General features: G+C 42.0%; 1 protein-coding gene across 1 annotated transcript in view; it reads left to right on the top strand.

Moving 5' to 3' along the window:
• LOC126440167 (uncharacterized) overlaps positions 1–25,290 on the top strand; it is a 30,451-nt gene extending 5,161 nt beyond the window's left edge. The window contains exon 3 of the mRNA XM_050090609.1: positions 25,207–25,290. Within this exon, the coding sequence (XP_049946566.1) occupies positions 25,207–25,290 (84 nt within the window). The remainder of the gene's footprint in view (positions 1–25,206) is intronic.
• Positions 25,291–27,634: the final 2,344 nt, after the last annotated feature.

Genomic DNA, 27,634 nt, shown 5'->3' with positions numbered 1-27,634 from the left:
CTTTTGGGAGTGAGCTGAGGTCAAGGTGAACGCGGACCTGAGCCTGGAGCCAAGGTGGCGTGCGGCTCTCGCCCACTCGAAAGGTTGCAGGGAGGGAAAAAGTAAGGTGTTGAAGGAGGCGACGAAAGCGAACGCCAGGGGGTAGCAGGGCAGAGACATACAACCCGTATTGACGGTCAAGAGAGTCGTCAAAAAAGGAACGATAAGACGGATGGTCGGGCATTGACAGTAGCCGGTAAGTGAGTGGCAATTCGCCAGCGTCAGCATGAAGACTCTCTACGGGACTTGTATAAAATGCTCCGATCGCAAGTCGTAAACCCCGATGTTGTATGGAGTTGAGGCGGCGTAAGATGGATGGCCGTGCAGAGGAGTATACGAAGCTCCCATAATCCAGCTTGGAGCGGACGATCGACCGATATAGACGAAGTAGGACGGTTCGATCCGCTCCCCACGACAGACCACTGAGAACACGGAGGACATTTAAAGAACGGGTACAACGGGCAGCCAAATATGACACATGTGGAGACCAGCTAAGTTTCCTGTCAAATGTAAGGCCTAAAAATTTGGTTGTCTCCACGATTGGGAGAGCAACGGGACCGAGTCTTAAGGACGGTGGGAGAAACTCTTTGTATCGCCAGAAGTTAATACAGACCGTCTTCTCGGCAGAAAAACGGAAGCCATTGGCGACACTCCAGGAGTAAAGACGGTCAAGAGAATGCTGAAGACAGCGCTCCAGGACACGTGTACACTGCGCGCTGCAATAGATGGTAAAATCGTCCACGAAAAGGGAGCCTGATACATCAGCTGGGAGGCAATCCATTATTGGATTGATCGCGATGGCGAAGAGAGCGACGCTCAAAACTTAGCCCTGTGGCACCCCATTCTCCTGGCGAAAGGTGTCAGACAGGACAGAACCCACACGTACCCTGAACTGTCGATCCATTAAAAAGGAACGAATAAAAAGAGGGAGGCGACAGCGAAGGCCCCATGTATGCATGGTGCGGAGGATGCCCGCCTTCCAACAGGTGTCGTAAGCCTTCTCCAAATCAAAGAACACAGCCGCGGTCGGGCGCTTCCGCAAGAAGTTATTCATAATGAAGGTCGACAAGGTAACCAGATGGTCAACAGCAGAGCGGCGCCTACGAAATCCACATTGTACATTGGTAAGTAGGCGTCGAGACTCGAGCAGCCAAACCAATCTAGAGTTAACCATTCGCTCCATCACTTTACAGACACAGCTGGTAAGCGAGATGGGTCGATAACTGGAAGGCAAGTGCTTGTCCTTCCCCGGCTTAGGAATCGGGACAACAATAGACTCGCGCCAGCATGCGGGAACATGTCCCTCAATCCAGATGCGATTGTATGTACGAAGAAGAAAACCTTTACCCGCAGGAGAAAGGTTCTTCAGCATCTGAATATGAATAGAATCAGGCCCTGGAGCAGAGGACCGTGATCGGCCAAGTGCGTTTTCGAGTTCCCGCATGGTGAATGGGGCATTATAACTTTCACAATTCGAGGAGCGGAAGTTAAGTGGCCTAGCCTCCTCTGCCTGTTTGCGGGGGAGGAAGGCAGGGTGGTAATGAGCGGAGCTCGAAACCTCTGCGAAAAAGCGGCCGAAGGCATTGGAGACAGCCTCAGGGGCCACAAGGACGTCATTCGCGACCTTCAAGCCAGAAACTGGTGAGTGGACCTTAGTGCCAGATAGCCGGCGCAGGCTACCCCAGACAACAGAAGAAGGAGTAAAACTGTTGAAGGTGCTTGTGAAAGCAGCCCAGCTGGCTTTCTTGCTTTCTTTGATAATACGACGACACTGAGCACGTAATCGTTTATAATTGATACAATTCGCCACTGTAGGGTGGCGTTTAAAAGTGCGTAAAGCACGTCGACGGGCACGTAAAGCGTCTCTACATGCTGCGGTCCACCAGGGGACCGGTACGCGACGTGGAGAAGAAAGAGGGTGAGGGATGGAATATTCAGCAGCAGCGAGAATGACTTCCGTGAGGTGTGCGACCTGACGATCGCAGCTTGTAAAGGTTTGATCCTGAAAGGTCGCCCTGGAAGAGAAGAGCCCCCAGTCTGCCTTGGAGATGGTCCAATTAGAGAAGCACGGAGAGGGGGTATGCTGCAGGAGATGGATAACACACGGGAAGTGGTCACTCGAATATGTATCAGAAAGTGCATACCACTCAAACCGGCGTGCAAGTTGGGGAGTACATATAGAGAGGTCTAAATGGGAATAGGTTTCAGATGTGTCCGAAAGAAAAGTAGGGGCGCCAGTATTGAGGCAGACAAGATTGAGCTGGTTGAAAAGGTCTGCTAACAAGGAGCCCCTCGGGCAGGATGCTGGAGAGCCCCAAAGGGGATGGTGGGCATTGAAGTCTCCAGTTAACAAAAATGGTGCAGGTAGCTGAGCAATAAGTTGCATCACGTCTGCCCTGGTAACGGCAGATGACGATGGAGTGTAAACGGTACAAAAGGAAAACGTAAAAGTGGGGAGAGTAATGCGGATGGCAACTGCCTGCAGGCCGGTGTGCAACGTGATGGGATCGTAGTAAATATCATCCCGGACCAGCAACATAACCCCTCCATGAGCTGGGATACCTACCACAGGGGGTAGGTCAAAACGCACAGAGGTGTAGTGTGCCAAGGCAATTTGATCTCATGGGCGTAGCTTCGTTTCCTGGAGGGCTACGACAAGCGGACGGTGCAAGCGGAGCAGCAACTTCAAGTCCTCTCGGTTGGAGCGAATGCTGCGAATATTCCAGTGAATAAGTGCCATCGTAAGAAAAGGAAGATGAGAGAAGTGGTCACCTCGAAGGCCGCTTAGGGCCTGGCTTCGAGCGAGCACTGCCGCCGCTATCAGTAGGCGGACAGTCATCGTCCATTGGGTCTATAGGGTCATCGGCCATCTCGGGAGGATGGCCGGGAGGGGGAGCTTCCTCCGCCAGTGAACGGCCAGATGTACGGCGACCAGCGGTGCGGCCAGGCGAAACGGATGACGGCCTGGGGCGGCAGCCGCTGGGTGGCGCAAGAGAAGAAATGCGCCGTGGCGGGGAAGGAGAACTGTGCTTCCTATGCGCCTTTTTGGAAGGACGTGTAGTGGAAGTACCGGTCGAAGGCTGTGAGGTCGAGGTACGAAGGAAGTCTGCACGGGATGGTTCCTTCTTGAAGGCCCGTGCATCTGACTTCGGTGTCTTCGTCTTAGCAGAAGCTGAAGAAGGTGCTCGTGTCTGTGGGGTGATGGGAGGAAGAGGAGACGTCGACCGCGCGATCTTAGCACTGGCCGAACGGACGACCGTGGTGCTGAAGGTCAGATCGCATGTCTGGGTTGCTACCTCCCGGGTAGTCCGAGGAGAGGCGAGGACAGTACTGTATTTCCCCGCTGGGAGCAGCATGGGCTTCCTAGTAGCCAATAGCTTGTGAGCAGCAGAGGTGGACACTTTCTCTTTGACCCGAATTTCCTGGATACAGCGTTCTTCCTTATAGACAGGACAGTCGCGGGAGGATGCTGCATGGTCACCCTGACAGTTCACACAACGAGGAGACGGAGGTGGACAGTCACCCTCATGGGCATCCCTGCCACAGGTGACACATTTAGCCGCATTGGAACAAGACTGTCGAGTGTGATTGAAACGCTGACACTGGTAGCAGCGCGTAGGTGTCGGGATATAGGGGCGAACAGAAATAACCTCGTAGCCCGCCTTGATGCGCGATGGCAGCTTAACACTATCGAAGGTCAAGAAAATTGTCCGGGTCGGTACAAGGTCATTGTTGACCTTTTTCATGACCCTATGGACAGCCGTCACGCCCTGCTCAGCGAGGAATGATTGAAGCTCCTTGTCAGTCAATCCGTCGAGGGAGCCAGTATAGACCACACCACGAGACGAATTCAAAGTTCGGTGGGCCTCCACCCGGACAGGGAACGTGTACAGGAGGGTGGCCCGAAGCAGTTTTTGTGCCTGAAAGGCATTCTCAGTTTCTAGTAATAAGGTGCCGTTACGCAACCTGGTACAGGATTTGACAGATCCGGCTATGGTATCTACGCCCTTCTGAATAACGAAAGAGTTGACAGAGGAAAAATCCTTTCCGTCCTCAGTTCGAGAAACTACTAGGAACTGTGGGGCAGGCGGTTGTACTTTTGTCACTGTTGGCTGGTCACGTTTCCGTTTGTGGGTCGAAGTCGAAAGCGATGGAGTAGAATCCATTGCGAAGGAATCCCCCATGATTGCCAGCGTCTCCGATGGCGCGCTCCTTCCTTGTGGGGACCCTCTCAGAGGGCACTCCCGCCTTAGGTGAATGTTTACACCTCAGGTCACACCTCCCGAGAAACAGACGGAGGGACCAATCGGCATGGTCAGAAGGTATCAGCTCAGGCAATCACCCCTCCCCGGGCCTGGCCTTTACCAGGGGGTACGCGCGTGCCTTACATGTCTACCCAGGGCGGGGACTTACGCGTTACCCCGTCACCGGCTACGCATGCGAACGCGTGGGTCGGCCTTCAGGCACGCACAGGGAGGAAGGAAGAAGAGGAAAAAGAAGAGAGAGAGGGAGAAAGAGGACAGACTGTCTCAAACGCCGAGGCGGAGACCTGAGAAGGCAAGGAGAAGAAGGCCATGAGAAGGCAAGGAGAAAAAGGCAATGAGAAGGCAAGGAGAAGGCAAGGGAAAGAGTAAGGAAGACAGTGAGGTGGAGAAGAGCAAAGAAAGGAACCAACAAAAGGAAGGAAGAAACGAGAAGTGAAAAAACCAAAAGGACCACGATGATAGGTCGTGGAACCGTCCGTCTCCGGACGGAGGCGCGAACTACCCCCGTGAGGGGGATGGACTCCTTTTAGTCGCCTCTTACGACAGGCAGGAATACCGCGGGCCTATTCTAATCCTTGGACCCGCAGGGGGGTCTGCTGATAGTGCCTCCTTCAACAAAATTCTTTAAAATTCTGTTTACAGTAGGGGTAGACTTCTGACATTCCAAAGATTCATCAATCACACAGGTTGATATTTTATCCAAAGTTCCCAATACTCAGGCAACTTCCACTCCCATAGTCACCCTTGGGGTGAATTTGCATAGCTTTAAAAATGCATGTTACTACCCCTTAATATTTGTCATGTCAACACAGGGTACATAGAAATTCACGACTCTGCCAGATATGTGACAAGCATGGATGGAAAGCCAAATCATCTGCATACTGCAGACGTTTGCTTAACCTTGCACAGCTTACACTGAGGACAGGCCACATATTTGAACAAAATTTCCTTAAACATTTTTGCCAATTATCAGCATGACAAGAGAGAAATCAGCATTGGACTAATATGCCATTTCTGATGACTAACACCTCTGACAATACCTCAGTTACAGTCATCCACTCACAAGCAGCACCACAGGAATATCACAGTCAAGCAAACATTAATGGTTTGAGTTGGAACCAGGGCATGAGTAACGACAACCAAAGGTGTATTCATTTATTTCTTATGTCTGTTACTTGTAATTAGGGTCTCAGTGATGTTCTAAGGCCTTCCATGACATCTTCCACTGATCTGTGCCCGCAACTATTGTTGCTATGATGGTCTAACACAAGACTGCAACTCACCTCGCCATCATCTTCCTTATCTTCCCCTTCTCCCTGTTCCCGTTTTCAAGCACGATATGCAGTACACTAGGACTCCCATACAAGACAAACATTGTGTGATGAAAACCTGAATAGTATTGTAAACCCCGTGAAGAAATTTGATCTCTTTTTGCTGTAGAAATGTTTGTGGAAGCGCACTTCACAATGTTGATATTGTGCTGGACTATACACAAGCACTGTAATGGAAAGTGAAGTTATAGTTTGGCACATGTGACAGATGAGATCTGATGGAATATGATCAAATGTTTTGTTGCAACACTTGGCTTACCTAGGCCTGCAACTGGATGATACTGTGAATCATTAGTTTTACTGTTTCTATTCTTTGCCATGAGGTCTGGTTTGTGTTCAAATAATTATATCAAACTTGGCACCCATTCTACATCTACATCAGTAAAGGCACATAAGTGAGTACTTAAGATGCCAGCATCCGAGTTCAAATGCATCTGGAAGCTTTTAATTGTTGGCATTCTTTTTTCTGGTAGTTCATAATAGATCTAATAGATTATAGTTAATATTCTCTGACAAGTAGCTGACCCAGTAATGTTGATAACTAATTTGATAATGCTGCCTGCCCATTCATTAGAGCTTTAATGGCTGTATGTAGGTGCAAAAGTACATCATTATTTGTTCACACTTTGTCAAAGTACTCTGGGAAATTTTAACCACTGCTTTAAACATTTAAGGATGGTAAGTATTAAGTGTGGTTGTAGTAGTGTGTAACATTTCTTATCATGAACTGTTCAAGGTATCATGTTTCATTCTGTCTTTTAAGAAGAGCTCTTCAAATGTTGCTTTTGTTGTTGGTTATTTTCTCTATCATAAAACATTATAACTTTCATGACTTTAGCTACAGGTAGTTTAATACATGTACCTGAAACAGAGTGAAGCCCACACACAACAAGAGCAGCTATTTCATTACTCAGACACACAATTCCATTATTTGCATAAATGTCAAAAAAATCTGTCTCTCTTTCTAGTGAATTTGCAAAAACAATAAAAAAATGGAAATGTGTAGCTTTGAACTCTGCACCTTCAGGTTACCGTGCAATGCTTCTATCATTTCACCATGGAGAATGGATTTGGGAAGAGCAGGTAATTTTGAGGCCTTAACCTTTATTCCAAAACATGCAGAGATATATTTTCAAGCTGCAAAATGAAGAATATGAGTGGCAGTGGAAAACAAAAAACTTGTTGGTAAAACTGGTCTTCCATTCTTAGTTGCTTGAATGGTAGACAGTGAGCACTTACAATCTGAATGCCAATAAATATACTAAGGCTAAGAGTGTGCTTATGTCAGTGAATTGAACATTCCGAGAGTCAGGTCCATAACCTATGCAGTTAAGTAAGCGATCACTAGCATATGGGGCATACATGAATACTGAGTATCAGACACCTCACATTTACCACACCAATGACACTCATCTCACCGAGATCAATCCCTGGTGTGGTTTTTACGGCACTATTGCCAAATGGTCTGATCTTTCCAGGCTTTTGTCTAATAAGGCACAATTGTTTGTTTGCTGATGAGTGTACACTGACCCCTACCTCAGCACCTCAATGCCCCAAGCCATCGCAATTTTCAGAAATGAATTTAACAATACCATGGAAGGCACACAGGCACGACAAAAAAAAAAAAAAAACTGTAAGAAAGTGAGCTCTCAGTGAACAAGGCCTCTGTTATATATAGATAACATACACTCACATACTCACGCAAATGCAACTCTCACACACGTGATCACACTCTCTGGCAGCTGAAGCCAGGCTGCGAGCAGTTGCACATGATTAAACAGGCAATCACGTGGGGGTAAGGAGGAGGCTGGGACAAGGTGTGGGAGGGTAACAGGGTAGAGGTGAGCAACAGTAGATTGCTGGAGATGACCTGCAGGAGACAGGACATAATAAGGTTAAAGGCAATAGCAAAGAGGGTCACACTCAAAACAGTACCCTGAGGCACACCAACTTCCTGGTAAAGGTGTCTGACAAGGCAGTACCAACATTCCTTGAAAAATCAATACTTTAAAAATACCTGAAGGACATGGGGCATGTGGCCTCAGAAGTGCCACATGTAGAGAGATCAAGAATACCCATCCTTCAGAAGGTGTTTCAGGCTTTCTGCAAATTTAAAAACACTGGCAGTGTCTGATATATCCACAGAAAACCATTCGCGACACACGTTGACAAAGTGATGAGATGGTCAGCTGCAGGACGGCCTGATCAAAATCTGCACAGTACAGTGGTCAGTGAATTGCCACACTCTAGTCACTATACCAGCCAGGCATGAATTACATGTTTCATCAGTTTGCAAACACAGCTTGTGGGAGAAATGGGGCAGTAACTAGAAGGAAGGTATTTTTCCGTACTGGGCTTGGGTATGGGTATGGGAATGACAGTGTCTTTATGCTGGCATCTGGCAAACGGCGCCCTCTGCCCAGATGCAGTTGTACATAAGAAAGAGCAAGTGCTTGCCCACAAAAGAAAGGTTTAGCAACATCTGAATGCAAACATCGTCCAGCACTGTGTTGGAGGATCGATAGGAAGTGAGAGCAAGTTCTCGCCCCCTCATACTAAAGGCAGCTTGTAGCACTCGATAATCTGCCAAAATAAGGGTACTACCCAAGCCTCCTCCACTTGTTTCTGGTGGAGGAAGGCAGAATGATAGTGGGTGGAGCTTGAAATCTCCGCAGAATAGCAGCCCAATGGATCTTGGTCCTGCAGGGCCCATACAACAGATGAGGTAGTGGAACTGTTAGAAGAACTAGTTAAGGAAATCTAGCTAGATTTTTGCTATCCTGAAGGGTGCAATGACACTGTGCATGCAACTGTTCATAATGAATGCAGTTTGCCATCATAGAATGATGGTTAAAAACATGGAGAACACATCTCTGCATGTGAGTTGAGTCACAACACAGCTCAGTCAATAAAGGCACTGGGACATGGCACAGTAAAGATGAAGGGCGAGAATGGAATATTGTGTGGTGGTAATGATGGCATTTGTAAGATACTCTACCTGGCCATCACAACTGGAGAAATTATGTTACTCAAAGGGTGCCAGGGAACAGTAAATCTCGAGTCATCCCTAGAAAGTTGCCATTTGGGTGTGCATATATGTGGCGTAGGAGTCAGAAAATGGATAGCAAATGGTAAATGGTTGCTCGAGTACGTACTAGAGACAGTGATGAGATGATGGGCAAATTGGGCAGTGCAGGAGATTTCCAGATATGGGTAGGAGTGCATGTAGTATAAAAGGAAGATGGGTACTCCCACGATAAGGCAAATGAGGTTAAGGTGACTGAAGTTCAGCCTAGAGGGCACCTCTCTGTCAGGTTCTGGGAGATTTCCAAAGAGAATGGTGTGCATTACAGTCAACGAGCAGCAGAAAGGGGTGAGGGAGTTGGCCAGTAAGCTGGATGAAGAGTGTCCACGACACCGAATGACTGAGGGATGTAAACAGTACATATGGAAAAGTTCAGGAGAGGAATGTAAAACGCGGACAGGAATAGCTTCAAGCTGGGTAGTCAGGGAGAAAGGTTGACTTTGAACGTCCTTCCATATGAGCAGCATGACTCCCCTCTCTCCTCCTACGATATGGAATGCCATCTTTGGAGAGAGGGAGTCAAAGCAGACTGGGAAGAAATACAAAAGCTCAAATCAGTCAGGAGGATGCAATTTTGTTTCCTGCAGGCAGAGAACTAGCAGAGGCTGCGATTCCAAGAGCAGCCGCAAGTCATCTTTTTGGATTGAAGGCCACTAATATTCCATTGGAATAATGTCATGATTAGGAAAGAGGAGGAGGAGGAAAGAGATGGAGAGGTGGCACCTCAGCGGCCATTCCTGTGTTACATTCTTGACTGCATTTACATAAACTTATGGCTCCTCTTTTTTGGTTTCTTAAACATTTTATTTTATCTGACACATTCCCGACCTTTAAGATTTGTGCCACATATTGGTCCTAAACAACAAGATGTATGAAAAAAAAAACCACTTACTGGATAAAGGACTGTTTGCCATGGTCATGGGAGCTGGCAAGTAAGTCAATGCAAGATCTGAAAGATCACAAGAATGATCATTAAATTCTGTTTAATATACCAGAGACCTATATTAATGTTACTGAAAGCAAATCCCTAACAACAAAAGTAACTAAACAGTTACTTTGAAATCACACTGCACAATTTGTGATGCATGTGCTTAAGTACACTAAGGTAGTTTTATTGAATTACTAATCAACACGTGTCAAACATAACAAACACTATGACAAGTATACCTCTCAAAGTAGTTTACTTGGTAGTTATTTCACAAGCAGGAAAGTATTTTCAGAAGAGTTTAGGAAGTTGGATAGGCCATGAATGTATGAAGGAGAATGAGTCTGATATCATTCTAGAAAGGTACTTTGAAATGTGTTTGCAATTGCGAGTACCTGTCATTTGTGTTTGTGATATTTGCTCAAAAATGGAGAAATCTCAGTTCCCAACTGCAATCAGTAAGCATTTTAGACAACAGTAAGTGATAAGTGTCGATTTTAAGGAATATTTATTGTCATGTTTAATGAGTATCAACTATGGTGTAACACATCGCTTTGGTAAAGGTGTACATCTCACAATGCCTATAGTACCGATGAACAATGGTCACCACCACAAAGTGATTTTTTTTTTTTTTTAATTCAAATGATGGCTTTAAACTTTTATACCCTTCTCTGTTGTGCATAATGTGGTGTCACCACCAGACACCACACTTGCTAGGTGGTAGCCTTTAAATCGGCCGCGGTCCGGTAGTATACATCGGACCCGCGTGTCGCCACTATCAGTGATTGCAGACCGAGCGCCACCACACGGCAGGTCTAGAGAGACTTCCTAGCACTCGCCCCAGCTGTACAACCGTCTTTGTAGTGATGGTTCACTGACAAAATACGCTCTCATTTGCCGAGACGATAGTTTAGCATAGCCTTCAGCTACCTCATTTGCTACGACCTAGCAAGGGGCCCATATCAGTTACTATTGATATTGTGAATCATGTACCATCAAGACAGACGTTCATCATTAATGGATTAAAGTTAAGTATTCCACCAGCTAAGTCAGTTTTTCTAAATTCTAATTTCCTTGTCCTGTTCCAGACCTCACGTCAACCTGCGTGAGTTAAAACGCATGCATTTTGGCCTCCTCTAGTAACACCTGCCAACCACAACACACAAAATCTAGTGGAGATTGATGCAGCATATCTGGAGGGTGGGATAACGATAATTAGTTTATCGTTCTTCACAGTTCATGATGATTTCAGTGTTTTATTCTATCATGATGATGATGATACCTGGTTAGGGGGCACTCAATGGCGTGGTTATCAGCATCCACACAAATCCCCAAATTTTACATGGTCCGGCCATGCCACTTTCACAAATGATGATGGCAACACAAACAACCAGTCCATGGGTTTATTCCTTGCTGTCTCATTCTTGTTCAGCAATGTGCCTTCCCCCTAGAACTGTCAGCATCATGACAACTGCCATTACATCAGGAGAACGAAGATGAAGTCGAGCTGTCAGTAAGATTCTGTACACTAACCAATGACACATGACTTGACATTAATAATTAAAGAGAGTTACTTGTTTTAAATTAAGAGCCAGTATATGAGTGGTCTTTGAGATATTTTTTGGTTCATTTAGCAAGTAATTTAGACTTGAGATAGCATTTCAGTTAACAGTGCTAAAGAAGTTGCAAAGTTTGTGATGTCAGGAAACAGACTGCCATGGGAGATGCAATGAGACTGAAATGGAGATGAATAGGATATTAATAAAGGAGTTTATTTGATTAAGCAAGTTGGTAGTGTGCAGAGTAGCTCAGAATAGGAGGAAGTATTTTAACGGTTCAAAGCCCTGAGCTGATGAAATATGTCCTCACCCTGGGAGGAGGACAGGAAGCAGTGTGGGGTTCATTACATGCCACAGAACCAAACTTTATATGCTACTGGTGAAAATCACACTTGCTCTGCCAGTCTAATACGTGCATCCACTACTTTCACTCACCTGAGCGATGGGACGCGTGCCTTCCTCCTTAGCAGGGCCTGATTGACAAAAAAAGAATTTGCGTGTTAATATAAAAAATACTTTATCTGCACAAGTAAAACAAACTAGTGATAAAGTGTGTTTCAACACGACCTGATAAAGAACAGAATCAATTGTTTATATCTTTTAGAAAAAGTACGGATCAGTGTATAATTGAGCATCTAATCTACTCAATTATAAACAACCATCAATATTACCGAGTTCCAGAAAGCCAGAACTTTATTCCGGTTGCACGCTTGCTATCTGAAGACTGGCAGGGACAAATAAATGTTTATTGTCATCATTTCACATAATTATTGATCAAATTTTAAAATCTGCTTAATAAAACATACAATCTTATGTTACACAGTTAACACAGTGTCACGTTTAACATTTAGGAACTGTGTGTAAGCTTGTTTATGCACCTTCACTAATTGCATTCATGTACCGACATTATATTCATCCAGTATTTGGCAATGAGAGCACTTGGTGTTTTGCAGAAAACTTCACCAATAATTACAAATTATGATGAATTTCTCTCACAGATACCCCACAGAAAGTAATAGCAAAAATGTTTATCACTTACCACATTTTTGCTGTTTGTGCAGTAATAATGCCACATCAAACACATTCAATGTAACACTCCTTTCTTTACTTACAGATGGGTACAAGTAGTGAGGAGAATGAGTGGCAGGTGAGGCAGATTATTTCTCAGGTGGATTTTTTGTAGAGGTGAGACAGAAAGAAAATCTGATGCGTATGGGAACAGGATGGATTAGGAGACATAATAGGAATGAGGTGGAAGTGGGTGGAGTAGCATCTGGCTGGTGCTTTACAATTCTGCCTTATGCCACACAACAGAGGTATGTCAGTTGCTGGCATCTTAACAGGCTTGAAACTGAAACTCACCCTCAGTGCAGCGGATCTTGCCAATGACAGACACTGCACGGTTTCCACCCTGGAGCCATGCAACACTGGACAACTTAACAGTATTTCTCCACTACATAGCCTTTGTAGGGGAATGTGCAGTGGCTCACTAGCCAACCCAAGTTCCAGACTCGACATCAACTATCTACTTTGGAATGCATGACTATATTAATAAGAATGCGGCCCACAATATTGGCATTGCCAGTGCAACCTACAGCAGTGTTTGTCAGTTGTTACAGACAGGGTGCTCAACTGGAAGCTTCAAGAATAGTTTTCATATTAGTGGCAATCTTTTCATGCATCAGGGCATTCTCTTCCTTGCCTTCATCAGAAAGTTGTTTCATTTGCTTCATGTTGGCATGTACCATCTGTGCCACAATGAAACACTCTTCCTCTTGTCCACTCAGGAACATCTCTCTTCTTGTGCTTTTATAATTCCTTTTTTGTCTCTGGAAGCTTTTTACCAGTGTCTTGTGATCCATTAGGTAGCCTTCATCTCTGTGTTCAAGTGCTTCTGCATAGTGTTTGAATGGTTTTGCTCCGTGTTAAAATGCCTTGTGCCACTTCTTTCTTTCATCCTGGTATCTTTCTACCTGCACCATTCCACATCATCATCCCTCCTTACTGATGTCTTGGCCCAATTTCTGTATTTTTCTTCCAGGTGTGTGCCTCATGGATGCCACTGCCATCTCCTCCATGGGGATGACAGTTCATACTTTTGGCTGCTGTTACAGTCAACACTTTTCCTCTGAGCACAGCAACATTGGAATCTAGGACATCATCAGTGCAACTTGCAGTGCTCAGCTTAGCTCATATTAGTGACAACCTTACAGCATATCAGGAGTATTTTTATGTTGCTTGCACTAGGAAGCTGTTTCACTTGCCCAACATTATCATGTGTCTTCTGTGTTCCAATGAAGTTCTAATGTTCATGGCTACCTGAGCACATCTCTCTCCATGTGCATGGATCATCCACATTAGGTGGGACATATGACCACGAGTGTGGGTGGCAGATGGGGCAAGGCAGCTCCCTGCTGGACTCCCTGTAGAGAGGTGAGGCAGAAAGATGAACAGATTGGTCTGGGATCAAACTGTAGTGAAAGTCTTGATGGGAAATATTTTATGAACAAAGGTACTGGCACCAGAGACAAATCTAGTGAACAGGAAGTGATACTGTATTATCAGCCATTCTCTCCAAAAGCATTGACACATTCATCCCACATGCTTCAGTTGTTTTCACTCTACTATACACTCCCAGCACCTTCATTTCAGAGGTGATCAGCTTTCATATGTTATAAAGTAGATCATAGAAATCTTATTTCTGCTGACTGTATTCTTCATAACCACCCTGCCCGTAATTCAAAAGACAGCTCCATAAATAATTGCAAACAATTAATTCCAAGAAACTATTGAGACATTCAAGACAAAATAAGGAAAAGAAAACAAATGTCTCCAGTACACTATCTCACGAGAAAGAAGAAAAACAGTACATCAAAAGAACAGTATCTGTACATTTGTGGTGGTAGATTTCCAACTACAGTCACGATTTTTATATGATTTTCATTAATAAAGACATGCATTAATTTTAGTTACAAGACACAGACATCAGTTTTCTTCAAGAATGGGTTATCAGTGAAGATACATGTCAAATAGTATATACCTAGCAAATAATGTAACAAAGATAAATAATATCTACACTGTCTTTGCCATCCACAATTAAGCCAAAGATAGGAAGCTCCTGCTACAAAACATACTGTACTCACTTCTGTACCAACAAAGAAAAAAAAACACATTCTAGCATCACCTGTCAGCTTCTGGGTTTTAATTGTACATAAACTGAACAACAGATTACAGTACACAATGAAATGGAACATTCCTATGGTTGTGCAGATTCTGAAACAAACATTTTGGCAGGACCTTTATGTCTGATTGACCACAGAAAGGTTAAGGGAGCCCCTGAAAATGTTAGAATCAAATAACTTATGGTAGTGCTGAATGCATCAGCTATGACCATTTATAAACTAGATTCACACCCCAATATTTCCATTTAAGTTACTACCCTAATAGGTTGTACAAAAAGGTTCAGTTTTGAAATACAAATCATCCTCTGTTTCTTCTACTCACATCATTCATTCATTCATTCATTCATTGGAGTCCCACTGTTTGATTAAGCCTCTTCCCTGGCTTCTCCTGGTATTCTGGTCTCAAGCTACAGGCATTGCAGCTTGTAGTCCATGTAGCCTGATATCCACTCAATGCCTCTCACCAGACTGTCACCTCAATGTTCCCCCCACTCACCTCTCTAGGATAGGAGCATGTAATTGTCTTATCCTATCTGTCACTCACTCCATCACTACATTTGTCACTCATCTCCACTACCTCCCCACTACGTCTCCTACTCCTGCTTGTTCCCTGTCCATTTTTCTGTTTCCTTTTCCCTCCCTGTAATTCTCAGCACACATATTTCCACAGCTATATAGGTAAACTTTGTATTTCTGTAAGTCAGTAAATACTCGCCCCAAATCAAAGTCCTCAATATTCAAAAACATAAATATAATAAAATATATTGTGATTTCTGGATTCTAATTCAATTGTGAATGGTGAACTGACTAAGGGGTTGCAGAAATCACATAGATAAGAACTATAAACCCACTATCCAATCAAAATACCTGGGCACCCTTATGTAACGGGCAACTGAGCATTTTAATTCAATGAGAGGTGGAGCTACTATTATAGGAAGTGAAATGATAATTAAATGGACACCCTAGCTGCAAACAGGCGGTGATGTACTTCATTGGGGAAATGTTGAAAATGTGTGGCCCGACCGGGACTCGAACCCGGGATCTCCTGCTTACATGGCAGACGCTCCATCCATTTAATCATCATTTCATTTCTAGCAAAGCTGCATGGTTATCCATGGCAATTGTTCTTTCGGCAACAGATACTGCCGTCATATATATTATAGGAAGTGGCAGGTAATACTGTTTTGTAATCAGAATTCATCAGTCAGGGATCTGAGTACACTGAACATGGACTTTTCTTTGCATTACACCTGAATAATTAACACAGGGATGAATTTTAGCCCTTCCAAACTTGCCCAAGTCAGCTGTCAGCGATGTGACAGTTAAGTGTAAATGTGAAGGAACAACCAATGCTACATGAAGTCCAGGCACACAGATTATGCTGATGGACAAGTGCTTCTATCATTGTAGTAGGAAATAGTAAAAACCAGCTTGCAGTTAGCTGCTGCAGTCACTCTTCAGTTTTGAAGTGCAGCTAGGAGCCCGCTAAGGAAATGGCTGTGTACAGGGAGTTAGAAAAACTGGTTACAGTGGCTGAGCAGCTTCTGGAAACAACATTTCTGTTCAACATAAAGTCACACTGACTGTAGCATAAAAACCCATGACTGCTGTTGAGTGGATGAGTGGAAACGAGATTTGGAGTGACAAACAGTGCTATACTCCGTGGGTATCTGACGGAAGAATTTGAATGGAGTGACTACTCAGTGAACATTATCCGCCATTAACTATACTGCCAACAATGCAGTGCAGAGCAGGCAGTGTAACAATATGCAATTTCTCCTCTTTAACTTGTTCTCCCCTTATTGTACCGAGCGAGGTGGCGCAGTGGTTAGCACACTGGACTCGCATTCGGGAGGACGGCGGTTCAATCCCGTCTCCGGCCATCCTGATTTAGGTTTTCCGTGATTTCCCTAAATCGTTTCAGGCAAATGCTGGGATGGTTCCTTTGAAAGGGCACGGCCGATTTCCTTCCCAATCCTTCCCTAACCCAAGCTTGCGCTCCGTCTCTAATGACCTCGTTGTCGACGGGACGTTAAACACTAACCACCACCACCACCACCACCTTATTGTACTTCAGGATATGATAAATGCAGAAGGGTAAGTACATATTTGACAGTATTGTGTACTATACACAGCAGAGGAACAGTTCACAGACAACGACCGATTTGATCAGCTCAACACTTGCACCTCTCATGGATCAGCATTGTTAGGCAAAGGCTTATAACCAGTGGCATTCTTGAAGAAGGCTTGCCTGCCGATGTTCCAACCTGAAAGCGATGGATCGTCTTAGGGATTAGTTAAAAATGGCATTTTCACTCCATACCCTGCGTCCAATATTTCTACCTTGTCTGGTATCAGCTATCAAGGAAGAATGGGCTGGCATCCACCAACAGAGATTTCGAAATGTCAAAGTGTCCCCAGAAGAGTTCAAGTCCTCAAAGGAGAACACAAAATCTTAATGTCCACTAATAGGTGTCCAGATACATTTGATTCTCTAGTGTACAGAGCAGGAATGTAAGCCTGCCACAGTGGGCTCTTACTCTTACTCACCAGGTGACTTCGCTGCACCTGCAGTACTGGGTCCAGCCTCTGGTGACCGTAGCTGCTGCTGTTCTGCACTGCCTACTATTGTACACACAGAGAGTAAAACGTCTTAAGTACTTTATGTACTGCTTTAGTTAAGGCTGCAATTACGTGTAAATTTACTCTTACTCACCAGGTGACTTCACTGCACGTATGTCCTCAGCCCCAGTACTGGTTCCAGGCTTGGGTATCCGCAGCCGCTGTGGTTCTGCACTGGATACTATTGTACACACAGAGAGGAAAACATCTTTCAAGCACTTTATGTTCACTTTAGGGACATTCTCTTAAATTATGGCTGCAATTGAGGGTAAATTTGCGTATTTTATCATGGACAATGATGTACTGAGGCTATAACCAATCTCAGAAGCCATAGTTACAAAAAGAAATCCACATTCATGGCATATAGGAAAAAAAAATTTTAAAAAACTTTGGACTGTGTTCACTGGGCACCATGTTCACAGACTGTGCTTGTACGTACCACTCCAGAGGAGAGATGCACATATCAATGACTTCTTATCAATGAATGCCATTTTGAAAGAAGTTTTGTGTACACATTATGAAAAGAGCAATAGAAAACATGTCAAACATAAACGTACAGATATTGTTCATTAGTGTGATTTCTATTTTGTGTGTGGTGACTTACATCAGGGGACAATATGCACCTTCAGCACTGTACAGCTATCGCAGCAGCTTTGGGTGCCAAACTACATGTGTTAAAATAAGTATTCTGTGGGGTCACCACACTGTCCTGTAAAGCAATAGGCTGCCGACGGAGTTATTTCAACAACTGATGTATGTTGTAAGACACAGAAGAGGAACCTTCAAAATTATTGTGAGTGTCTCTTTTATACTGAATGAAGGTGATCTTTTAGTGTAGTTCACGAGTGTGATGATGAAGGGAATAAATAATTTGTTAAGTCAAAAGTGACATAGTAAGTTATTTATTTAAATGTGATGCGTCAAAGGCATCAATTTTGAATTTTAAAGTAATTATAACAGAGTTTGAGAAGAAGTATAGAAGATAAGGTACAGAATATAAGACATCATTGTATTAAATAATTACACCACATGACACCTGACTGCAGTGTTAGGGGACAAACGACATGAAAGGGAAGCTGTGTTGACAGAGGAGTGAGACAAGTGTCAAGAGTCCTGCACAACTGAGTAAGCGAGCACAAAATGTGAGATCAGGAGACCACAGCCTAACTTGATAGGCTGCCCACACCACCTGTCATAGACATGCACAGAAGTTGTGACTGAGCCTTATACAATGTACAGATATAGTTTAAGTCCTTTTGGTCACACACATTATAAACTTGCCAGTCAGTACTATAGGCAAAATGTCAAAGGTGGTGGTGTATGCATTTATCTAAATCCCAAGCTTAAATTTAAGATAAGATATGAGGCTAAACCATTAATCATAGAAAAGAAAGTAATTGTTGCAGCAATTCGCAGATCACCATCTGGAGATACTGAAGTCTCTCTTAAGAATTTGGAAGAAATGCTAGACATTTTTCTCAAATGAGAACTCTGCCATAATTCTTTGTGGTGACTTTAATATTAATCAATTGGTCCAGAGTTCAGTAAAATACTTGTTTTTAGACATACTAAAAGCTTCAACTTGTTTCCCCACGTATCAGCTCCCACTAGAACAACAGATTCCAGTGAAAGCCTAATAAATAACATCCTCTCAAATGTGGTCACACATGAAGTTGCAGTTACAAATGTGAATATAGGATTATCAGATCATAATGCACTAACCTTTAATCTCACTGCAACTCCCAGGGAGGGGAAAATAAAAAGGAGTACAAACGATTTTTCTCTACTGAAAATTGTAATCAGTTCAAAAATAATATTAAAAATGCAGTTTGGCCAGAGGTCTTGGCACAAACAAACACAAAAGATGCTTACAATACATTTGCTTCCACTTTTATGGCATACTTTGAAATGTGCTTCCCAAAAAAGCTTTTGAGTTACAGATCATCTGGATCCAAAGGGACCTGGAGTACATCCGGAATTAAAACATCAAATGAAACCATGATATTACTAAGTTTAAAGTTAAAAACATGTCATGATCAGCAGTTTGTTGAGTATGTGAGAACATACAAACAGACTTACCGCAAAGTAATATCAAAAGCAAAATTATTAAGTAATGATAGATTAATAAGGCAGGCTAGTAACAAGTCCAGCATGATGAGGTAAAAAAAAAAAAGAAAAAAAATTTGGGTCAAACTAAAGAACAGGAAATCCATCTTAAAAATAATGAAAGTATCCCCATAGAAAAAACGCCATGGCAAACAATGTAAACAATTATTTTGTTAATATTCCCCTTACTTTAAGCAACAATTAACAGTGATGTCTCCAATGGTAAATACCAGCATGATGGCAATCCCATCAGACGAGCATTAAGTTCTAAAAGTCATTAAATGCTTGAAATCCAAATTGTCCTCTGGTTTGGATGATGTACCTGTATCAATAATTAAAAAATTGTTCCACGTGTTGTCGAACCTATAGTGCACATAGCAAACTTGTCCCTTAGTGAAGAGATATTTCCGGATAAAATAAAATCCCTAAAGTGATACCTCTACACAAAAATGGTGACAGACATAAAATAGAAAATTACCAACCTATATCTCTTCTCCCATACTTCTCCAAAATACTTGAGGAATTTATGAAAATCAGGGTTACAAAATATCTAGAAAAACATAAACTAATAAATAACAGTCAACATGGCACAGTACAGAAACAGCCATATTGCACAGCAATAGTAAGAAATTTTGAGTCAAATAAACAGGTTGTTGGAATTAATCTAGATTTAGCCAAAGCCTTCAATACTGTGAACAATGTAATATTACTAGGGAAACTTGAAGCAATATGCATCAGGGGTACCGTTAAAAATTGGTTTGAATCCTATCTGCAAAACAGATCACAAGTTGTTGAGCTGAGGTCATCCAAGAATCTTCACAATTTTAAACCCATATCTGAACCAAAACAAATTTAAATAGTTGTTTCTCAGGGCAGCATTCTGGGCCCATTGTTATTTCTAGTTTATATCAATGACATACAGGCTCCAGATAGCCCAGCCAAAATTCTACTATTTGCAGATGACACGAGTATCGTAATTAGTGATAAAAAAGAATCACTGTGTACTACAGCAGAAAAAATGCTCTCATACATACAGTCATGGTTTTATTCAAAAAGTGATATCATGCTCCAATGTATTTACATCAGAGACGAAAATGGTAAAATAGGTCTAAGCAATAACCACACATGTAAATTACTAAGAAAGTACTTTGATCAATTCTTGAACTGTAGATAACTGAAGTGTTAGCTAGAATTTCCAGATATTTGATGAAAACATGGAAGCAGATCTACCACCTACAGCAAACAAACAAACAAAAACCCTGAAAAACAACAAAGCCAGTGGAGAAGAAATAAAATCATGTCAACCATAACTGGTGTCAAGCAGAAATGACAACTAACCTTCAGATTATGTCTGAAGAAATATGGGAAACTGAAAAGATTCCAGAAGACTGGAAAGTGGCTCCTATCCATCCTGTGCACAAAAAAGTCATAGGCATTATCTAAATAATTGCACAGGTATGTATCTGTTGCCAGTGGGCTGTATTATATTTTTAACAATATTACTAAACAAGGTAGAAGTAACACTTGACAGCCATTTGGGAGAATATCAGAGTGGATTTAGAAAGATCGAATCTGGCTCAGAACAGAATTTCAACTTTTAGTCCATACGAATTTTAAGACATAGTTTTAACATTTACAGGTTTTAGAAAAGCATTTGATTGACAGGTAAACAGTGGGTAAAGTGACTCAAAAACTTGGCATTACACTAAACTAGCAAACCTTATTCGTGAAACACCCACACACTGAAGCATAAGTAAAGTTTTGGTGTGAAACACCTAAGGCACTCAAAATAACAGGTGAAATGCAGGGTGACAACATGTTTCCACGCCACCTCAACTGCATCTTAGAGGAAATAGTAAGATAATTGAAACAAAAGGCAAAGAACATAAGCTGTCACAATGAGACTGGAGACTTCAGGAAAAAGAGATACTGAAATTCAGTGTCTAGTATTTGCAAATGATTATGCCATTCTTTATAAAAATATAACAAATTCAGAAATACATATCAACCTCTTAGAAGGAATACCTAACAAAGCAGCTTTAAAAGTTTCTGTAGGAAAAATGTTTTAGGGCAAACATAAAAAAATGACCCAGAAATCCTAGTAACAGGTAATGAACTGATAAAGAGGGTTTATAAATTTAAATATTTGGGAGGAAAGATACAAGGCAATGGCTTCAAAAATATTAGCTGTAGACAAAATAGTATGTAAAATGGAGAAAGCATATGATATAAACACGAACATTTACAACAAGGTGTGTGTGTCTAAAAATTTGAAAATACAGCACTATAGCACAGTAGTAAAACCAGAATGTCTCTATGCAAGTGAATGTTTAATGTTGAATTATGAGTTATACAAACTTGAAGTCCTAGAATTAAGAATCATTTGAAAAATCCTCAGGCTGCTAGGAAATCCATGAGCAGATTGCTAAACATCTTTGGGACAAGATGTCAACAACAGGACAGATTCAAGTAGTTAGGAAAGATTTGGAAAGAAATACAAGAAAAAGACCCAGCAGAATGATAGGATTTCAAGAAGAAAGTGTTGCAAATGGAAGCATTCCAAGGCAGGAAGAAGAAGAGGAAGACAGGGTCAGAATGGTCTGAGGAAGAAAAAAGGATAGATAGTGAAGACGAAGGAAACCTGGAAGAAGAACAAAGGAGGAAGCATTGAAATTAGTATGTGGTCATTAGATACCCCAAACAGAAAAACAAAAAGAAGAAGAATGTCTGTGATGTCATTAATATAAAACATCAATATCAAGGGCCCCACACACTTCCTTGGAGCACATCTACAGTTACATCTACAATGTTCCATACAGTTCTATGCAGTGTCCTATGTACCGATATATCTTCAGCCTTGTCACGAAACTCATTTCATTTGTACATATTTTTTATTTAAACCACCCACCATCAATGCATTATGATGTTGGTACATCATTAGAACATTAAATGTTGGGAGCAAAAACAGAGAGACGTCTTAAGTGAACACTGTGCACTGTGTTATTGTTACTTATGCAGCCGATACCAATAATGTAAGAGTGAGCACACAATGTATGCTTTAAGTCAGCCTTTCCCATCATTGTGTTTTGTGTTGTTGGGGGCATTACATGTGATCTAAGACAAGTTCATATGCCTAGGGATCAAAGGATACAGTTGTCTTTTCCACCATTTTTACGAAGTACATTACCTTGTTCTCACTTAATGTGGACACATTCTTTTAGGTAAATTGTCATTCTATGAATATTATGTTGACACAAAGCACTGCTACATTTTAATTTAAAATGGCTAAGTCGGCAAAATGAGAACAGTGGAGTTTATGAATATGTGGTTTCAATGGTAACGTTTTCACCATGTATGGGGATAATGCCATAGGACAGAGCATGGCAAGGAAAGATTTTCTAATTTAAAGGATGATTGTTTTGACATTATTGATCCTCCATTTTCAGAAAGACCTTCAGCATTTGATGAAGATCATCTGGATGCATTAATCCACGATGATGCACATCATTGAACTCAAGAACCAGAAAATGTGATGAAGTATGACCATTCCGTCACTGTGCAGCATTTGAATACAAAGGAGAAGGTTCAACAATAAATCATATGGGTACCACATGCCAAACCATATAAATCAGTGGTTGGCCGTATGTACATTACCCTCTTGCTTGTTCTTGATTAGTGGGTGAATACCACTGGCCATTTCTAACCTGTATTGTTACTGATGACTAGAAATTTTGTTTTTATGCTAATGTAAGAGAAAGAACGGAAAGGAATGCTTTAGTCCAAACAGAATAGCAGTGCCACATAGACATTTGAGCATCCACACAAGATAATGTTATGGATATTGTGCAGAGGTACGGTGTTAGAATATTGCTGCGGGGTGTGGGAGCCTTACCAGGTGGGATTGACAGAGGACATCGAAAGGGTGCAAAAAAGGGCAGCTCGTTTTGTATTATCACGTAATAGGGGAGAGAGTATAGCAGATATGATATGCGAGTTGGGATGGAAGTCATTAAAACAAAGACGTTTTTCATTGCGGCGAGATCTATTTATGAATTTTCAATCACCAACTTTCTCTTCTGAAAGCGAAAATATTTTGTTGAGACCAATCTACATAGGTAGGAATGATCATCAAAATAAAATAAGAGAAATCAGAGCTCCAACAGAAAGGTTTAGGTGTTCGTTTTTGCCATGCGCTGTTCAGGAGTGGAATGGTAGAGAGACAGTATGATTGTGGTTGGATAAACCCTTTGCCAAGCACTTAAATGTGAATTGCAGAGTAATCATGTAGATGTAGATGTAGGTGACCATGTGGTGTACTACGAGTTGCTTGCATGAGGTGAAACTTTCCTGTTGGTATTTTTTGTCAACAACAGACATCTTGCAGATATAGTTCCAGAAAAACATCCAGGAAGACTGTGTGAAGTGGTGCTATTCCACAGTAACAGTCACCAGCATTCTGCTAGACTGGCAACAAACACTATAGAACAACTGGGTTGAGAAGTCATTTTGCACCCACCCTTTTCATCTGATCTTGCACCCTCAGATTTCATCTTCTCTGCTCTCTGTTCAATGATCTTGACATACTTCCTTTGGAGTGAAAATACACTTTGAACATGGCTCTTTGCTACAAAACCACATGATTTCTACAGTTGTGGATCCAGAAAGTTATCCCAACAGACTGAAGTGAACAGCGAAACAAATTATATTATTTATGATGATTTAAGTCTCCAGTATGTATAGTCTGAGTTGTTTTAACTTGTAGGAAACACTACAACGTTATGCATCAGCCTAAGACGTTCGATTGGCCATGAAAGGGTTAATCTGGAAATAAGCAGTAAAAGGCTAAGCCAGGAATTACATTGTTGCGTTCTGTCCCTCTGCCAACCAGATAAATTGTCATAAACCTGCAGGCCAACTGCGTGAGGAGTTGTGGTGGACAGATTTAATGCAAATGTCATAGAGGGGATGGGGTGGCAGAGGGTGTAACATAGGAGGTACAGGTACAGGTACAGGTACAGGTACAGGTACAGGTACAGGTACAGGTACAGGTACAGAGCTAGGCACGGGAAAGGGCAGTGTAGGGGTGGCTAGTACTGAGGGAAGGATTGTGAAACTTAAGTTAAGGGGAACTCCAAAATTTTCAAATTAGGGAAGCTGGTATGGGAGTAGAGGGGGCGAGAGGAGTATGAGATGGGTCTCGAGAATGCAGTACACAAGTTGTGAAGCCACCAACAAGTCAGCCACCTTGTACTCAGTAGCATGTTGTCACCGGGTAGTCAACAACACTCTTGGCAGGCGGGGGATTGAGAGTAACTGTGGCACCCAGATGGATCAGGCTAATTCACACATCAGTCAGGTGGCAAAATTCATTACTACTTATCGTAGTGTGCCTATTTGTAATGTTTGCTTAACATTACAATGACAAATTTCTAAATGTCAATTTGGTACTTAAAAATTTGTCTTTTTTCTCTTTGACCACATTTCCCTCACAATTTACCACAGTACACATTTTCAATGCAACTGCACATTTGTAACCAATCTTTCGTAGTTACAATAACACCGCCAATTTTCAGTATGAATTATGTATGACATAATTAACATCCAGTGTTAAGTTATAGTATAGAGTTTTTAAAAACTGTTTCACAAAAATTATTTAGCACACCACCAATGGAATATTAATGTCAAAGAAAAAGATGAAAAATAAAGTACCACATAATAAAATATTAAAGTCGTAACTTTAATGTGTAATTCAGCTACTGAAGAAAGCAAATATCTCACCTGCCAACAGCTCCTCCATCCTCAACTTCTGCGGCATCTGCAAAAATATTAAGAAGCTGAATAACTTTACATCAACAGAATTTGAGTGTAAATCAAACATCTTGATATGTGGCAGTGGTTGTCTTCTCACTGCACATGCTCATTTTAATGTCAAGAAGTTGCTAAATTAAAATAGTGATGGAGATAAGGAATCAGGTGCTGTGGCATGTACATACATGTGGAATTTTATAAAAGTGAGATTGATGAAAACTGCATAATGATACAAGTGAAGAACCACAAAACATTTTAATTTTAATTGTCTGAATTCATTACAGCTGCCATATACAGCCACTGTCACAGAGAAGGACAAAGGTGCCCACAAAAAGCAAGGCAACATTGGTGTTTGGAGGCTGGTGTAAGGACACTGCCAGTGACCGAAATAATGGTACAGCTTAGTTTGCTGGAATGAACACCCCTCAAGAAAGGGGAAAGGAATAACAGACCATTATAAAATTACAGACTGTCACAGTTAGGAGATAGAGAAATTATGTCATGTACAATTCTGATAGTGTCTCCATTGGATTTCAAGTTACTGAGAACCAGCAGATCCCAAAGCGTTGAGCCACAGCAGTTCACGTAGTACACGTCGCAAATGACATGCCATGTAGTGTAGCAGAGTTGTGGCAGCTTACAACTATGTGACTCACTTTCTTTTTTATTAGTAGTGTGATGTTGATAGGAAGCCATAAAGGCCACATGAATACCGAGAATCCTGATCGAAACACTTTAAACTATCTGCAAGTACTGTAATGACTGCATACCTACAAAACTGGAGGACACTGGCCTCAACAATACATTATGATTTTATGAGCTTTGTCTATTTAGGGGTGTACTAACCTGTTCCAGAGTGTTGTTGTGTTAGAGTAATTCTTCATCAAAGTTCATATTTTGGATTCCAACATGCTAATAGCTGCCCCAGAGGTAAGGAGGCTTAATGTGTCGAGGGTATGCCCACAGATACTTAACATGCGTGGCCAGCACATAAGTTTTCATTTCAATTGAGTCACACTACCCTGTTAGGGAGCTTCTTACAGATGCAAGCAGTTTGTTCAAGGTACATTGTTGGTTACGGTTTGGATAGTTATTTTCTATGTATTTTGTGTTTATTAGCACATGCTCAGTTAGCCCCCAAACTACACTGAATAGCTCTTGTTGTTCACACTGCTACAGCAGACTGCAATGTGATTGAAATATAGCACTGTAGGCATCCAAATCGCTATTGATGGCATTCTCCTGTAAAAATGCATCAGTGGCAACTGGCATCAGTGTATCAGCCTCACTGATTTGTACCTGTACACACAGAACAAGTGAGACTTGTGTGTTTCATAGTGAATGACTAGGTGAAAGCCACTTCATACTGTGGACAGTGTTAAGGTGATATGCAGAAAAGTATATCTAATTTACAAAGAAGATAGTGTAGGTGTCTTGAAGTGTACTATGTGACATTGGTAGCAATGATATATGGCATCATAAATCACAAATACTGTAACAGCCTAGCACATGTTCATAGCAACACTGCAGAGAGCAACAATGACAGCATGAAGAACCAGCATAAAGGTGTGGGAGTTTAAACAATTGGAAAATTTTATATCCAGCAACTAAAGGAACTATATGCCAATTTGGATACACAGCTTAACCAACAAAACTATCATCAACAAGTGTGGTACTCAGTACTGATGACTTAACATCAGGCATTCCTGTCAGGGACTGCTGTTACAACTTTTACAAGAAACTAATGTAACATTTACACAAAATCCAACTGCAGTGCAAATTTGGATTCCTTGACATGCATAAGGCAAGTCCTACATCACTTGGAGGGGAAAGGAAATTTCAAAACTGAAGTCTTTAAAGTAATCTGTAAGAGCACAGTTTGACAGAACTACAGGCAATGCATCATTACCCCATTTTGGTATATTCGAGCATTTAATTGGGAAGCTGTTAGAGCAGTTGCTGTGGACAATTTTGAAGCAACTTTGTATTTTGGCCATGCATATCTCTGTGGTCATGGCTAACAGGGATGGAAGCTGATATTATGACAGCAGCAACACAATGTGACTAATGTGAACACATCCAATAAAGAGGAAACTGCAAATAAGAATTTTTTGTCGAGTAGTGACTTGAGTAAGAGCATAATTGGACTGGGGCAGCCCAACAACTAGGGTCCCAATGGCAGTCAAAACAAAGGAAATACAAGAAATTAAAATGGAAACAAAAAGTGGAAAAATAGGTAAAAACATCTGACTAAACACGTCCACATATGTCCATAGCTCATTGAGGGGCTACGGCAGTGGTCTGGAATTAGTCCTCTGAAAGTGAACTAAATGGATTTTGGTCCACTCAGCTTGTGTCAGTTGCTAACAGGACGCGGCTTAACTTCCAGCACTGCAGTACCTCATGAGCAACAAGTACTTTTATTCACTCTGTGAAGGCAGTACAGAATTCTCTGACCAGTTATTTGCACAGAAGTTGCTGGTGGTGACTGCACTGAAGTCATTCCATGTGGTACTGTGTTACAATCATTACTGTATGCCTCCTACCAGATTTAAACACATGATAATGAATTTAATAATGGTTACAGAGAGCCAAGGATGCTTGCACAAGGTAGACCAGAGTGGAGAACTGCATCAAACCCCATTCGGACTGACAATAACAACAACAAGAACAACTGCAGTCCATAAACTGGGTGAGTATGAGCCTAACACC

The sequence above is a fragment of the Schistocerca serialis genome, unplaced genomic scaffold (genome assembly GCF_023864345.2).
Source record: "Schistocerca serialis cubense isolate TAMUIC-IGC-003099 unplaced genomic scaffold, iqSchSeri2.2 HiC_scaffold_1353, whole genome shotgun sequence".
NCBI classification, from domain to species: domain Eukaryota; kingdom Metazoa; phylum Arthropoda; class Insecta; order Orthoptera; family Acrididae; genus Schistocerca; species Schistocerca serialis.
This window is presented reverse-complemented; position numbering and strand designations above follow the sequence as displayed.